Raw genomic sequence first — 15912 nt, 5'->3', positions numbered from 1 at the left:
CATCCATTTTTTTTTAATAAATCCAACGAATCTAAGTAGTATAACCAGTATAAATTCTTGTTGTTCTTTATTTGTAGGGGTAGTCTATGGATGCAAGCAACTACTGTCTATTATACTTAATCCGGTTTAAATAATTCGTCCGACTGGTTCTCCGCTGCGTATGCTAATGATTTCGTGTGGGAATGGCTTTGTTCTGATAATTCACGCTTCTTATTTATTTCTAAAGCTCACAAATTTCTCGGCCTAAAGCTGCTGCAGCAGAATCTACTATTTTCAGAAAGTGTGTGGGCGCAGGATAAGAGCATGCACTACCCTCTTCACCATTAAAGAGAAAAAAAAACCACATAAACCAACTACCGTGAAGGTGTGAAAAGAGAGTGAAAAGAGCGAGAGAGAGAGAGGAAAAGGGTTCAAAAGATCGGAACTTTTGGTGTTATTTTTGGAATTTTTGGATTGAGAAAGGTCAATTTCTTTTGAGAAATAATCTAAAGAGAAAAGATGGAGAAAAAGAGGGAAACACTTGATAGTCCGACCATGCAGGGCACGGTCCGCGTGCTTTGATGCAAGAAAACGGACCCCTCTATTTTATTTTTTGGTTTTGCTTTTTCTCGCTTTAGCTGATGAGGGGTTGTTTTTCATATAGTCGAAGAGGAAGAGGAAGCCCCACGTAGATTTTTCAGTGACTTTTGCAGTGTGGCTTTGTTCTATGGTTTTGGATTTTTACGGCAGGCTTCTTTGATTGGTTCCTCTCATAGTACTAGATTCTCACTGAATATTTGTATCGGCTTTGGTCTTCGGCACCTCCAAGAAAATAATGACGGGTATTTCTTTAAACCGATGCTCCTTGAAATGGATCGTCTCCCTTTTTGTCTAGGTATTCAAGAACATGTGAGTGAATGGTTTTTGGATGCAAAGCTTATATCTTTCCTAGAGTGTGACGATTTCTTGAAATTGGGATGTTTTTGGGATTAAGGCAGGTGAAAAATAGAGCATAAATACATATACAAATATGGCTTCTGTCGAAGAAAAATTCAAACCCGAAGGTTTGGTCAATGGTGGACATAATATCCTTGAAGGGATGAAATTCTTGAAAGAAATGCAGGATACTGGTCTGTTACACATTCCTCTGTTTTATAATGATATATCACATGCCTTTATAAATTTGTTTTGCAGTATTTCTAGAAAATCTAAATCATTTTCTAAGATCTCTTCAAATTTGTGGTACTAGGTAGAATTCTCATTACTTTACCATGGTTCTTAATAGGGGTAAAGAAACCAATGAATTCTGAGTTGTGGCATGCTTGTGCTGGTCCGCTTGTTACCTTGCCTCAGGTTGGAAGCCTTGTGTACTATTTTCCACAAGGGCACAGTGAACAGGCGAGTATTTTCCTCATCTTAGCAAAACTGAAAATTGGAGTAGTTGATCCCCGTATTATTGTTATTATTTTGGACTAAGGTACTTGATAAGATCGAAAATTGCGGGTAAAGTGAAACTTAGAGGAGGATGCAGAATTGGGATCACATAATCTTTACTTGCTTCGTTAATGTCGAGAATAAAGTTGAACGAGGATTAATATAGTAATTCATTTCCATAAAAATAATTGTGTAGTTTACACGTACTTGATGCATATTCTAATAAAACTTGCATTTTTAACTATTTTACGATCATTTGTGGAATTATTCAGCCATGGCTTGCTTGGGACCAGAAAGTTTTGTACAAATGCCCTCTAGGAAACCTCAAATTATTTTTTGGAGTCATAACTCATAATATATAATAGTCACAGCATGTAACTTTAATGCTTTTCGTGTGTATGGTGATTTTTCGGACACGAGACAATTATATGCAAATTCGACTGGTCAAGTTGCATAATAGGATCTTTCTTCTCTTTTTTTCAGGTTGCTGCATCCACGAATAGATCAGCAACAACACAAATACCAAGCTATCCAAACCTACCTTCTCATTTGTTGTGTCAAGTTCACAATGTTACACTCCATGTATGTCCTTCCAGCATTTTTGTATACTTAATTTTACGCAAAAAAGGGGGTTGTTTTGAAATCAACAGATCATTTTCTGTACTGGAATAGAAATATCCATCTAACTTTCTTTTGACAAATAGGCAGACAAAGACACAGATGAAATTTATGCCCAAATGAGCCTTCAGTCGGTGAATTCTGTAAGATATACACCATTGCAAACTAGTTTTTGTGGCCTTTTGTTTTGCAGTTTCATATTTTGCTCATTCTTTAGGAAAAGGACGTGTTTCCTATACCGGACTTTCGAGTAAAACCCAGCAAACATCCAGCTGAATTTTTCTGCAAGACATTGACGGCCAGTGATACTAGCACACATGGTGGCTTCTCAGTTCCTCGAAGAGCTGCAGAAAAGCTGTTTCCACTGCTGGTTCGGTTTTGGTTTATTTGGTTATTTATTTCGTTGTATTCATATAATAAGACATAATTTATATACTTTTAGTGCTTCTTTTCAGGATTACTCTGTGCAACCACCAACTCAAGAACTTGTTGTCCGAGATTTGCATGAAAACACATGGACTTTTCGACATATATACCGGGGTAAATAAACTGTTTCCTTTTTCATTGTTTCAGTTATTTCTGTTGAAATTTTCTGTTCTGTGTTTTTATTTCTTATTCAAGTCATAAATTTTATGCCAAACTAACCAGCGACTCAATGCCAGTTTTCAAACCTTACCTTGCTGCTTGTTTCATTATCTAGGACAGCCAAAGCGGCACCTTCTAACAACTGGTTGGAGCATGTTTGTTGGTGCAAAGAGGCTTAGAGCAGGCGATGCGGTTCTATTTATCAGGTAGTTTTTGTTGCTGCAGTTCATTTAAAAAAAAAGTAAAGTAATGGTCAAGAATGCATATTTGGAATTCTTTATTAAAATAAAATTTTTTTCAAAATTTGTTGTAATTTCACCGTGGTTGTGTATAGAGATGAGAAGTCACAGCTATTACTCGGAGTGAGGCGTGTTAATCGTCAGCAAGCAGCTTTGCCATCTTCGGTTCTGTCTACTGATAGCATGCACATTGGAATCCTGGCTGCTGCTGCTCATGCTGCGGCTAACAGAACCCCGTTCACAATCTTCTACAATCCAAGGTTTTTATTCCTTTACTTTTCAGATACGCACATCACTTGATTGACTCAGCAGTTATGCCGGATTCTTGCCCAAAAAAAAAAAGACAAGGCTAAACATTGGTTGTTCTGCAATATTTTATCATTTTTTAGGGCATGCCCCTCAGAATTTGTCATTCCACTGGTTAAATATCGAAAAGCATTGTATGGTACACAACTCTCCATAGGTATGAGGTTTGGTATGATGTTTGAAACAGAAGATTCCAATAAACGAAGGTGACTTTAAAATTTTGTCAGGTTCGGTTTGATGTCTCATATTCTGTTATCTGACATCTCTTTTGCTATTTACACAGATATATGGGAACCATTACTGGTATAAGCGATTTGGATCCTCTAAGATGGCCAAATTCCAAATGGCGTAGTCTGCAGGTATTTGTCAATTGTATGATGTGTAAGAACTAAGAAACTCAGATACCTCTAATTCTAGCAAAAATGTGACCCCGCTGGACCAATGTTTTACTTATTTTTGGTGACAGGTAGAGTGGGATGAGCCTGGGTGCTGTGACAAGCAAAGTAGAGTTAGCCCCTGGGAAATCGAGACTCCAGAAAGCCTCTTTATATTTCCATCTCTAACAGGCAACCTGAAGCGTCCTTTCCACTCTGCTTTCTTAGGTATTTTTCTATCATTTGAAATGGCTGTTGTTTCATGTCTTTGCCGTGCACTGAGCAGTTGGGCATTTTTCTTATATCAGGGGCGCAAACAGAATGGGAAGGTTTAATAAATCGACCTCTTTTCCACAGTCCACTTGGAGATCTTCCATGTCCCTCGGTATCAAGTCTATGGTCAGATCACTTCACAAAGATGCTAATAAAGGACACAGCACTCCAGGAATCCAAATCTTCGGTGCAATCTGCAAATAAACCGACTCCACCACAGATTATTCCTCCAGACACGGAAAGTTATCCTGAACGATTAGTTAGCAGCCAAACGAATGTCATGAATTCGAATGTTTTACTGCCGTCAATCCCAGAGGCACCAGAAAAAGTTGTGCACCGAACTTCCATGGATACAGTAGGACCTTCACTGACTATAGATCAGCTTAGCCAGGTTCAGTCACAAGAGCAGTGCAACGATAACAAACATGATGTTCCAGTCATGAATCAGAGTAATGGGATGCAAACGAGTCCGGTGATCACACACTCTAGGTTGGACTCACAAATCTTTCAAACTCCGCAAAATGATCCATCCCATGTACAGTCCATAAATCTTAATCCCTTGTTCCAGTACCCGAGTCAGGTTGAATTTAACACGTATTCTTCAATATGTCCCTCCTCACCTGCCATGTTTAGAAATACGGGGTCTTCTTTTGTGTTCAAGAAATCCGGTCAGCCTTCTCCTTTACCAGAAACTATGATCAAAGTGCCGGCTTCAGCAGGTCAAGAATCGTGGGATTTTCATTTTAACAATGTGAAGTGCATGTCCCAAACCAATCTCCCTACCATGTTGTCTCATCAAGAAATGTCGACTCTTCCGTATAATTCATGTGGTTTGAAAGACTTATCATCAGATGAGAGCCAGATTCAGGGTGACATATATAGCTGTCTCAATCTTGGTGATAATAACAATGGAAGTACAGTAATTGATCCTTCTGTTTCTAGCACGATCTTGGATGATTTTTGTGCATTAAAGAACACTGCTTTCCAGAATCAGTCTGATTACCTAGTGGGAAACTTCTGCCCAAATCAGGATGTCCAATCCCAGATTACATCAGCTAGCCTAGCAGATTCTCAGACATTCTCTCTCCATGAATACGCAGATAACTCGGGAGGAGCATCTTCAAGCAATGTGGATTTTGAAGACAAAAATCTTTTGCAACATGGCTCATGGCAGCAAGTTACTCCACGATTCCGGACTTATACGAAGGTAAATGTTTTTGTTACTTGAACAAAAGAAATATGTTTACCACGGCATTTGATTACGCATACAAGAGTTTGACATTATAATATGTTGATGGATTGAAATTTTCAAATATATGATTCTATGCTGATGAGATGAGTTTTGACAGATACAAAAGGTCGGGTCTGTGGGAAGGTCGATCGATGTCTCTAGTTTCAAGACTTACGACGAGCTACGTTCGGAAATAGAACACATGTTTGGTCTCAAGGGCTTGCTTAATGACATGGGTTCCGGATGGAAACTGGTCTATGTGGATTTCGAAAACGATGTTCTACTTGTCGGAGATGATCCTTGGGAGTAAGTCCCATTAACCTATTCTCCTCAGTACTTGTGTAATTAATCCCATCAAACAAGCTTGCTCATACAAACATTTCCACGTAAATCTGCTCTATCAGAGCAGAAAAAAATTCTTGGAGACTAAATGCTATGTTGAATCGTGTAGGGAATTTGTGGGCTGTGTTAAATGCATCAGAATTCTATCACCATCGGAAGTTCAGCAGATGGGACAAGAGGGAATGCAGCTTTTAAACTCGGCCGGCGTACAGGCTATTAATGGCGCAGCATCTGAAGATGGATGCGGGAAAAATGGCCTCTAACTGATTTCCAGATAAACCCTTTTTTCCTATGGGTCATAGGATCAAAAGGCCTGCTTTCAATCTACATTTGCCCACGTCTTAACTTGCATCTTCATATCCAGCCCCACAAAAAGCATTGGCAAATTACAGTCGAGAGAACCTAAGCCAACTGTAAAATCTGTAATAGATATTTATTCTTTATCATGTTTGCTAAGATTTGATTGTTGTAATGTTCAAGATGAAAATCACATTATTAGCCTATGACCGATCCAGATCTCGTATGATTTATTAAAATCAGCACAAAAAGATCAAAAATAAAATTCGATGCCATTCATTTACTTGACGTTACAAAGAGATCTCGATCATGTTAAACAACTCGCTTAGACGAATTCTATTGTACAAACAAGAACCTGAGGAAACATCTATTGTATCATACTCTTGCAGGTTTCTGTAGAACAGTGGACAAGTAAATTTCTGGTTTTCTTGATCCATCAAATTTCTCTCCAACAACCCACTTCAACTTCTTATACCCAAACAGTTCGACCAGTCTACTCACAACGCTTCTCTTGTCATCATTTCGAACAATAAAAGTTGTCTAACCAAACCAATCCACCTGCCCTCAACACACGATCAATATCAAACATCAAGAACTCCAGTTTCTCAGCTTGGCCCCCCATGTCCAGTCCATTGCCGATGTGAACCAAATCAAACACGTGATCATAAAATGGAAACCTATGGTCTAAGCTCAAATACAAAGGGAAAAGCCCCCTAGAGGCAATGAATTCATTAAATGGAGCATCAATATTCAAGGAGGCAGTGACCACAGTCACATTTTTCTCGGCCATTCTAGCAGCAAAAGTCCCCGAACCACCACCAAGATCGAACCCAATCCTTACCCCATCTTTCGCCATCACCAGCACATCATCAATAAGGAAATCATTTTTGCTTCGAGCTTTAACATATCTTTGGGTCTCATAGCCCTCAACAATATCAAAACAACCAGCGCAATCCCTGTTCAATTTCTTTTTGCTCAGACAAGCAAAGTTCTTGCATCCCAGACCGCTCCAACTACAAATCTTTTCACTAACATTTCTCCAAACAGAGGCTGGAAAGGGGTGTAATCCGAGCTTAGGAATTGTTTTAGCGAAGCACCTTCTTCTCGGAAGAGGCTCACATCCCTGGAGAATCAGCTTCTGACCAAGGCTCCAATCATCAGGGCAAACACTATTAACTTTATAGCTCATGAATTGAGACAACAAATCCACGGATTTGTAACAAGAATGCCCCACAGATGCCACCATTTCGGTAATTCCAGTTCTTGAATCTTTACCCAAAGGAAGCTGGTGGTGGTTTAAGAAAATTTTAAGCTCCTCAGCAACATTGAATCTGGAAAGATCGATGCTTTCATACCCTAAGAGTTTTTTCTCCATCTGGGATAGCTTCTGCTGCGAAGATCCAATCTCTCTAAGCATTGCGCTCACTTTTTCCGAGATCAAAGAGAGATTATTGGGATTGTGGTAATTGCGCTGAAGGGCTGTGGGGTGGTAACTGAAAGAATAAAAAGCAAAAAGATTTGTGGCGATTACTGAAAAAAGCATCAACACATTTACTGCCGAGGAACAAACTGAACCTTTGTTGAATCTTGCTGTTCCATCCCCGATAGCCAAAGAAACAGAACCCATATTTTGCTTCCTCTTGCAGCTGTTTCGAACCTTTCGAAGGATCCAATAATCAAGCTCGCAATACAGTATGGGTGTCGTGTGGTTTGTGTGAGAATGCGGGAGAGCAGCAGAGAGTAAGAACAGTGGAGGAGAAATGGAATCACGTGTAAATTTTGATGCTTTTTTTTATTTTTTTTGTGTCCAATTTTAATATATATTATTAAGTTTTCTCGCAATTGTGCCAAAAAATTTCTTTTATTATATATTAATTAATAAATTGTCATCTATTACTATTATTAAGTTTTTTTTATTATATATTAATAAAACATCAACTTTCTGATATAAAATACATATTGTTCTGTCGATAGAGTGTTGGTTACTAAGTAGAAGATGATAAGTTCAACTAGGTAATACCTAGTGTATTTTATAGAACTCTCATCTTATTTTTTAAAATTTATTATTTTAATTTCTCGTTATTTTTTACAATTACAAAATGACACACCTAAATTTAAATATGAACCAAATTAATTATAACAAAAAGATCGTATAAGTTCACAAAGCATACCAAATATCACTAATTATATTATTATTATTATTATGATAATGTTCTCTAGGGAAAAAAAACAAAAACAAAAAACCAATAGAGTAGGTGTCTTGTGATAATGTCTCACGTATCTTTATTCATGAGACAAGACAACTTTGTTCATATTTACAATAAAAAGTAATACTTCTGGCTAAAAAATAATATTTTTCATTAGTGATCCAAATAGAATAGGCCTCACAAAATTGACCAGTAAAATCGTCTCACAAAAGTTTTTGAAACTAATAATGGGTTGCTTGATAATAAAAATAAATTTTTATGTACAGCCCCGCCACCCGCTGCAACCCGCCATTAGGCGGGTCGGGACGGGCCAGCCCGCCATTTTGGCGGGCCTCTAAAAGGTCAACCCAGCCCAACATACCTTGGGCCGCGAGTTAGGCGGTCCGACCCGCTTATTTGTTTTTAAAAAAAAAATGCTAAACATATTTCAGTCAAATAGTTTCATAAAATAATTAAAAATATTGAAATAAAAAATTAAGAAAGCATACAAAAAAATCCATAAAAAATAAGTTTAAACCAAAAATGAAGATTGAGACATGGAAGAGAACATAAAGTCGAGGAAAGAGACGGTTGTAAATTTTAAAAAATATTATGTCTTCAACAATACACATAATTAGCAAACCTCTATCGGGTCCACAAAATTTCGCTGCAACTCATCGGACTCAAAACGAAACCACTATTGGGTTCACAAACAACTGTTATGCTTAAAAATTATTTTAAGATTCATGAATAAAATTTACAGGAATTTCTTCCCTTTTGTTTTCTTTATGTATATCTGTAAATTTTTCTTTTTTTATTTTCTTTATGTATATTTTTTGTAAGAGCAAATTATCAATAAATTTGTTCTAAGAGTAAATTATCAATATATTTGTTCTGACACATGGAGGCGCATGAAATTTATTCCAATTTTTATATAAAACTTAAAAATATAAAATGTTAACTTAATTTGGCGGGCCGACCCGCCCCGTTTGGGTTCAACCCGTCTTGGGCCGCAACCCAAACGGGCTCAGCCCATTTGGCCCGCCTCCAAACGGGGCAACTATTTTATCAACCTAACCCGTTCAATTTTTATAGCTGGGCGAGCCGGCCCGACGGGCATAACCCAATTTGACAAGTCTAGATATAATAATTAAATAGAAGTCGCGCCATTCAATTTTATTCTTATGTTTTGCTAGCAATTTTTTTGTCATTCTTTTATCAAAACTTTCTTGCCCGGTTTTTAAAACGTAAAGATTTATCCACAAAAGATATCCATTGAGAATTATACAATGACATAAAAAGTAAATAAACTTACCAGCTTAACTTAATCCATGATCTACTACTACTCATTTCATAGTTGTGTATATCTCACTCAGTCACCCTTGAATCGAATTTGGGTCAGTAATTGTATAAACATGCAATTAATTTCAGTACAAATCAGAGCCATCTTGCTCTCCGATTAATATAGGAATAGTGATCAGTCAGCTTGAAAACTTCAAAAAATGAGAGCAAGAAGAACAAATATGGCACTAAATTAGACCTGACCGAATAGGGTTTTGTTTTGTTTTGTTTTTTGTCAAGGTTCGAATAGCTTGCATTGAATGAGACCAATCCCTTGGTGCTTCTCGTATGTTTCTCTTGGCTGCATAAATGAAATCGAGCCAATAAAATTTTCTTTCGTCACCCATTCGGCGCATTGTATGTGACAATAAGACAAACAGGAAGCAACCCCTTCCAAATCACGTTAGGAAGCTCATCCAAAAACCAAAATTCATACGACAGATTGATGAAGTGAATGATATCTTTTCGGCACGTTGAAATCACCCAGGCTGAATAAGATAATAAAATTAGTGCATTTTGGACGATGTTGGATTTGGATAAAAGAAAACATTAGGTTATTTTAATTGTAAACATGTCAAAGAATAAGACTCGTAACTCTTCATGAGATCGACGATTCTTCAGACAAATTCCTTCGTTTAGTTCTTCAAATTTGCATTTTTTTGGTAAATTTTTGTTTTGTTAATAAATTGAGTAAGAATATCGTGATGCTTGAACTCACATGGCATGATGCCCTTTCCCTTTCCTTTGCAACTCTTACGACTTGATCCGGTTCCGGCTATTTGTATAAATATGAAATTGAAGTAATTATAAAAATAAGTCAACAATTGAAAATAAATCAATAATCGAGATTTGATATTTTGATAATCAAAAAAGAATTGAGAATTAGAGATTGAGAATTGAGATAAAATAATTAGAAAAAAATGAAAGCGGTAAGAGGTATTTATACGGGAAGAATAGAACAAAAAAAAAATTTTAACGATCGGCCCAGCAGGTTGCTTGTTGCACAATGACCACATCATCATGATCAATGGCCACAAAATCGTGGCGTAAAGTCAATAATAATAATAAATTATCAAACGGACTATCTATCGGGTCGACAAACGGTCACTAAATTGTAACCGTTGATCTCCGACGACAACTTGATATGTTGATCGTGGTCGTTGATTTAAAATAAAATAAAAAAATTAACCTACTCACTGGTCAAAGTCGTCCCACCCAACGGTTCGCAGGTTTTCTACCTGTAAACCATATTCGAACTGTCTTAGGATGGTTCCGATCACGGCTCCGGGTAAAACCCATTGACTCTGTTAACTGGTCTATTGACCATGGGCCCGTTCTGATTCGAGTCCGAGTCCGGCTTGGCCAGGTTTGTGCTCATCCCACGATCTAAGATTTTTCTCCATATTATATTTCAATGTTTTGAATAAAAGACTGTAATTACTTTGGTTTTTAATAATATTATTTATTTTTTTAAAAAAATAAAAATAAAATTCTAAAATATGTTTTTAGATTCTCAACTTCTAAATTTCATGTTCAATTCATGAATAATATTCTGAATTTTCTATTTTTTTTGTTTAGAAAAAAAAAGTTATTTTACATGTCAAAACTTTTATATTCAAAATCAAAATCATTCTACATTTCATTTTCTTCTTTAATTGCCAAAAGTGTTTATGAGTGATTTTTTTTAAGACATAGGTACTCGTAGTCGTTATTTTTCAGTATTCATCAAGTAAATTTCTTGGCTAATGCAATAACCCTGCAAATTAAACTAGTCGAGTAAATTGCACTTAACAAGATACGTGCAACATGCTCACTTGAAGAAAGATGTATACTTCTATTAAAAAATAGACAACAAAATTTTAGTTCACTAAATTTTTAGTTTTTGGATTTCAGTTCACTGAACTTTTAAAGTTTGATTTTATATATTAACTTTGATTTTTTGGGTCTTCAGTCATATTTCGTCGGAGCACTTGTGCAAAACCAGAAAATTTAAATATGACACTAAAAATGATGACATAACACTGACAAAAGCTAATGTGGCATCGTAAATTCATTGGCTTGTCCGATGCCATACAAGAAATTGGATTTAAAAAAAGTTGAAAATTTAAGACTCTTGTGCTAACTAGCTTTTAATTAATTTGGTCAAACATTATTTGAAATTATAATTATACCCTCGTTATATAACTTTATTTATTTATTATTATTTTTTTATTTTCCTAAAATACTACATTTAAAATTCAATTCTCTTTATATATTTTGGTATTTTTCAGATAATTTATCACTTCTAATAAAAAATTATAGAAAAATCATTATATCGAAAATAAAAAAAAAATTATGTTTAGACTCTTAGTTAAATATTTAATATCATGTCAAATCTTAATCATCACATAAGAGTGTAAATTAATATTATGATCTATTACTCCATAGACTGCCAAAATATATATCACAAATTTCATTTCTCAAGAAGTCAAAAGTGTATCTTCGTCTTAATCTTTGGGAGACGCATCAAAGTCTTAGGAAGAAGAAGGTAGTCGACAGAACCACAACTTGGATTAAAGGAAAATTAATTAACTTGAATAAACGAATAATACAAATTGATTCTCATTTCAATGCCAGGGTGAAGATGCTCAAGGCACAGGTGTGTATGAACCAGTAATCTATCTATGGATCTTCGCTCTCTTTGCCCCTTGAACCTCTTGAATACCAATGACTTTCTGCTGGGCCGCTGAACCGTGCTGATAGGCACAGTTAACTCCATTCCTGCATCCCCTAGAACTATTGAAAAATATGCAGGGCTTCATCATCTTTTGCTTTGAGTCTCTTGATTTCGCTATCTTCGATCGTTCTTGACTGATTCCCAGTTGTACTTCGTTGGTTTGATGAGAATATCGAGGTAAAATCTCCATTCTTTCTTCTCCATGTTGCTGAATGAGGCTCTTGTAGTAGTTGATGTCTTTTACCTTGGGAACTTCGGGACTGGGCACTGGGGTAACATCAGGCACAGATGGCCGCGGATTCCTGCATGGAGGGTAAAGAGGTAAATTACTTGTAGACTTCGAAGGGGTGATGGGTTCTGGATCCCTTCTATTCACAGCAATGCTGACTGGATTAAATAAATTTTTGGGAAGAGACATCAAATTGGGCATGCTAGTAGATGATATAGTATGAACTCCAATGGCTGGCATGGTCTGAAATTTGGAAGGCAGCGTATTAGTAATGTGGGATGATTGTGGCATGTTCTGTGTGCTGGACAATGCAGCATGGTTAGTAATTAGTTGCTCAACCATTTTTGGGTCACTGAGAATCTTTATGAGCAGCTCCCGATCAATCAAGTTTCCTTGATAACTTTTTGACGTGATTAAACTCAATGCAACTTGAGCTGCTAATACTGTATCAGGCTCAACTCCTGGCGCTACTCTTTTATCATCTGCAGAGTCGGTGTTCCTCGCAATGGAGCCAAATGTTGTATCCAATGCAATGTCCTCATCTTCGACTGGTGTGATGGGGACCAAAGGGGTGGTTTGGTCATTAATAACCGAGTCATCGGCACCCGCTGAAACGGATGGGCTGCCCAAAGATAGAGGCTAAACGTTCAGAGAACTTATGAAGACAAGAACTGAAAATAGGAGTACCAAAGACCAACATGTAGCCAAATTACTCGATAAATAAAGTAGGAAATTAATAATTTATTAGAGTGAAATTGGTAAAAATGTAAAAATTACGTGTGATCGCTGCAAGGAACTTTAAGTTGCTATCGTTACTCGATTCTTTTCACAAAAATGACATTGCAAACATTTTCAGTTCATAAAATGATATGGCAGAAAGAAAAAAAGAAAGAACCCAAAAATACAAGTGTATCGCACTTGGGAGGAATAGTTGATGAGCGTGGATATATGGCTTCCAGCATTGTCATCTCCCTTCGCTTCTGGGCTTCAATTTCTATGCTCTCTTCTCCAGCAACCACTCTCCATGAACTATTTACTTCGAACTGCAAAACAAGTGAAGAAATGCACAAGACTATTCAAGTGACCTGAACTGGACGATGATGATAATAACGATAATACAATTGTAGTAGACTCACGCTGGGAGGGCATCTCCATGTAATTAATGGTATTTGAGACAACTTAATCCTCCACAGCTTTGCAGGTTCGTTTCCTTCAAAGCCTGGTGGTAAACTGTCATCAAGTCCCGTACCTGTTGACTGCAGTGGCCATAATGCCTTTGCCTGGAGGTGGTTCTGCGTTCTCAATCCCACTAGTGCGGGAGATTCTTCTGAACAAAAAAGCCGTACCTGTTAAAGGAATGTAATAGTTCATCATGCAGCAATTTAGGATCAACCTCAAATACGTAGACTGCAAGTCAACTACTGACCCGAGCACATGCATTATATGAACATAGTGCCACTATTAATTACAACATCTGGGTAAAAAGGATGCAAATATGTGAGCTACACAGGCTTGATGATAAACAAACATCATAATATCTACGACCAAATGGGGCTTCCACCTCATATCATTGAAGACTTTTGTTACCTAAGGAACTAATAAAAAATTTGTACGTTTGGAATTAAACTCTAATAAACTTCATATCACTGAGTCACACTTTAAATTATCTTTAAACACCCTCTCAATCTCTGAGTCCTTTCCCCACCCATCGATCAAAGTTGAATCCTTTATGAGCCACCACCTTTCGACTCCCTTCCGTTTTCTTTGAGTCCCGTCTCTCCATAGACGTCTTTACTGGGGAGTGTAGAGCAACCTAAAACAGCTTAGACAGAGAGGCAACTATCTTTCTCAACTGCCCGAAAATTTATTATACCGTGTTTAGTTCTAATGTTTTGCTTTCAAAACCCAGGGATTGAGGTGCAATTGGTACAATTCACAAACCCATATACACGGTGATGCATTAACTGATCCATTTTTTCATTTATAAACCACCAAGTTTGACAGGGGAAGATAACCAAGACTTCACATTTCATACGCGACACAAGAAACGGGGGATACAACCACCCTTGCATCAATTTGTCTCAATTTGATGCACCAAAATACAGATATCTCATGGAGAGGATTGACAGAGTGCATTGTGTGATCCAACCACCTTGAACCTCGTGTTCAAATCTTTTTTCATCTCTAGACGTTTAGATAATGTTAAATGGAACATTTTAAATAAGAAGAATATTAGGTGTAGATTGCATTTAAAATCTATTTCGTTTGTTAATAAGAGTTTAAATTATGACTGGATGAATTAGAAATGTCCCTTAATCAAGATCACCAACTGGGTTTCAATCATCAATATATCAATATCATCCAGAGCACACAAATGGATTTGAAATTACTCAAATTTATCTTTCAGATTCTTGCGCTAGCGAACTTTAACAACCAGTTTAATTCATATATATTTCAAAGACTTGAGGCTGAACATTTATTCAGTTGCTTCCGACAACGTATTTGATAGAATGTCCCAACTGAATTAGATGGATGAATTATCCCCATTAATTAAATTGTACAGTTCAGAAAACTCGAATCTTTTTCCCCATCCTAATTCACTACTTTATAATGAAGTTCATTCACTTAACAAAACGAAGAAACGAAGATTCTCGGTGAGATATACCTGGTAAAGATTACCATCTGAAGCCCACGCAACTCTTTTCGATTTCTGCGATCTTCTCATTTTTTTTTACAATCAATTATGTTCTATTGGTTTCGCGAAGGATATAAATATATTTAAAAATTCAATCAATTTTTGCAAATAAATTCCCCAACACTGATTTGCAATTATTACCCGAAAAAAAGAAGAAGGAATTTATTGTTTACCGTCATTGATTGCTGCGTTACATATAGAAATAACGAGAACACGAGAGGGAGGTCTGGTGGAGGAATCGAAGTAGCCCTAGATCCTTCTATTTTCATTTATTATTATTAAATTTCTTTAATTAGTTAATTAATTAACTAATATATTTTTTAACATTTTAATTAATTAATATTCGAGTGTTCTAGCAACTACGTTTCCATTTCCAACCCTATATTACTTAAAATATTAACCCAAACAATTATTATTATTTCCAACCAAATATATATAGATTTTATTTTTTTATTTCAAATACATAATTCAATTTCAATATTTTGTAACATTTTTTCCCTAGCATATCTCTATCAATATTACCTCTTGAAAAAATGTGAAATCATTTTTTAAATAAATTAATAAAAATAAAATAAAAAGTTTGTTTGTAAACTTGTTTTCAAATGATTTTCTCAAACTATATAAAAAAAATAGATATATTTTGAAGGAATGAATATTAATAATAAAATTTTACAGAAAAATGCAATTGCATCGGAAAATATAAGAACTGATTAATGAATTTTTTTTCCATCACATTTGTTTTATTTCGGCAAATAAAATGACTTTTGAGTCGAAATACCGAACAATTGTGAAACTTTTCAAGTTCTCGCGCTTTTATCAAAGTTTTAATCAACTAAAACTAAATTTGATGGCACAAGTAATTTAATTTTTACTATATATTCTATAATCATTGACTTTTAGCATAAAACTTAGACATCAATTGGTACGTATGACATGAACGATATGTTATCCACACGTTATCTTTTGTTTAGCTCAAAATTTATGATCATCAGAGTTGAAAGAATAACTATGTTATTTTTATCTAAATATTTTTATCTTCTCATTGCACAAATCAAATGACATTTGAG

General features: G+C 36.0%; 2 protein-coding genes, 1 long non-coding RNA gene and 1 pseudogene across 5 annotated transcripts; 1 reads left to right on the top strand and 3 right to left on the bottom strand.

Moving 5' to 3' along the window:
* Window positions 1–583: 583 nt before the first annotated feature.
* Window positions 584–1456, bottom strand: LOC142551616 (uncharacterized). Its single transcript, XR_012821595.1, has 2 exons — window positions 1277–1456; window positions 584–1124 (listed from the first exon to the last, which is right to left on the bottom strand). It is a non-coding gene; the product is annotated as an uncharacterized LOC142551616 (long non-coding RNA).
* LOC142551614 (auxin response factor 5-like) lies at window positions 981–5873 on the top strand. The gene is made up of 14 exons (XM_075660938.1): window positions 981–1109; window positions 1265–1377; window positions 1897–1995; window positions 2118–2174; window positions 2249–2401; window positions 2487–2571; window positions 2732–2822; window positions 2951–3115; window positions 3245–3367; window positions 3445–3520; window positions 3628–3763; window positions 3844–5015; window positions 5158–5345; window positions 5491–5873. The coding sequence occupies exons 1-14, from the start codon at window positions 1010–1012 to the stop codon at window positions 5642–5644; spliced, it is 2712 nt and encodes a 903-aa protein (XP_075517053.1). The 5' UTR covers window positions 981–1009; the 3' UTR covers window positions 5645–5873.
* A 58-nt stretch (window positions 5874–5931) lies between these two features.
* On the bottom strand, window positions 5932–7443 carry LOC142551615 (putative methyltransferase At1g29790; annotated as a pseudogene).
* Window positions 7444–11630: 4187 nt separating this feature from the next.
* On the bottom strand, window positions 11631–15107 carry LOC142551613 (zinc finger CCCH domain-containing protein 6-like). 3 transcript variants are annotated; one of them, XM_075660937.1, is made up of 5 exons: window positions 14816–15091; window positions 13287–13496; window positions 13069–13193; window positions 12490–12772; window positions 11631–12393 (listed from the first exon to the last, which is right to left on the bottom strand). In XM_075660937.1, the coding sequence occupies exons 1-5, from the start codon at window positions 14873–14875 to the stop codon at window positions 11863–11865; spliced, it is 1209 nt and encodes a 402-aa protein (XP_075517052.1). In that variant the 5' UTR covers window positions 14876–15091; the 3' UTR covers window positions 11631–11862. The 3 variants fall into 3 exon arrangements, with proteins under 3 accessions (XP_075517052.1, XP_075517051.1, XP_075517050.1); XM_075660936.1 differs by having other exon boundaries at window positions 11633–12772; window positions 15019–15107; XM_075660935.1 differs by having other exon boundaries at window positions 11633–12772; window positions 14816–15090.
* Window positions 15108–15912: the final 805 nt, after the last annotated feature.

The sequence above is a fragment of the Primulina tabacum genome, chromosome 7, assembly GCF_025594145.1.
Source record: "Primulina tabacum isolate GXHZ01 chromosome 7, ASM2559414v2, whole genome shotgun sequence".
Classification (NCBI taxonomy): domain Eukaryota; kingdom Viridiplantae; phylum Streptophyta; class Magnoliopsida; order Lamiales; family Gesneriaceae; genus Primulina; species Primulina tabacum.
The sequence above is the reverse complement of the archived record's forward strand: the minus strand, read 5'-3'. Positions and strand labels throughout refer to the sequence as shown.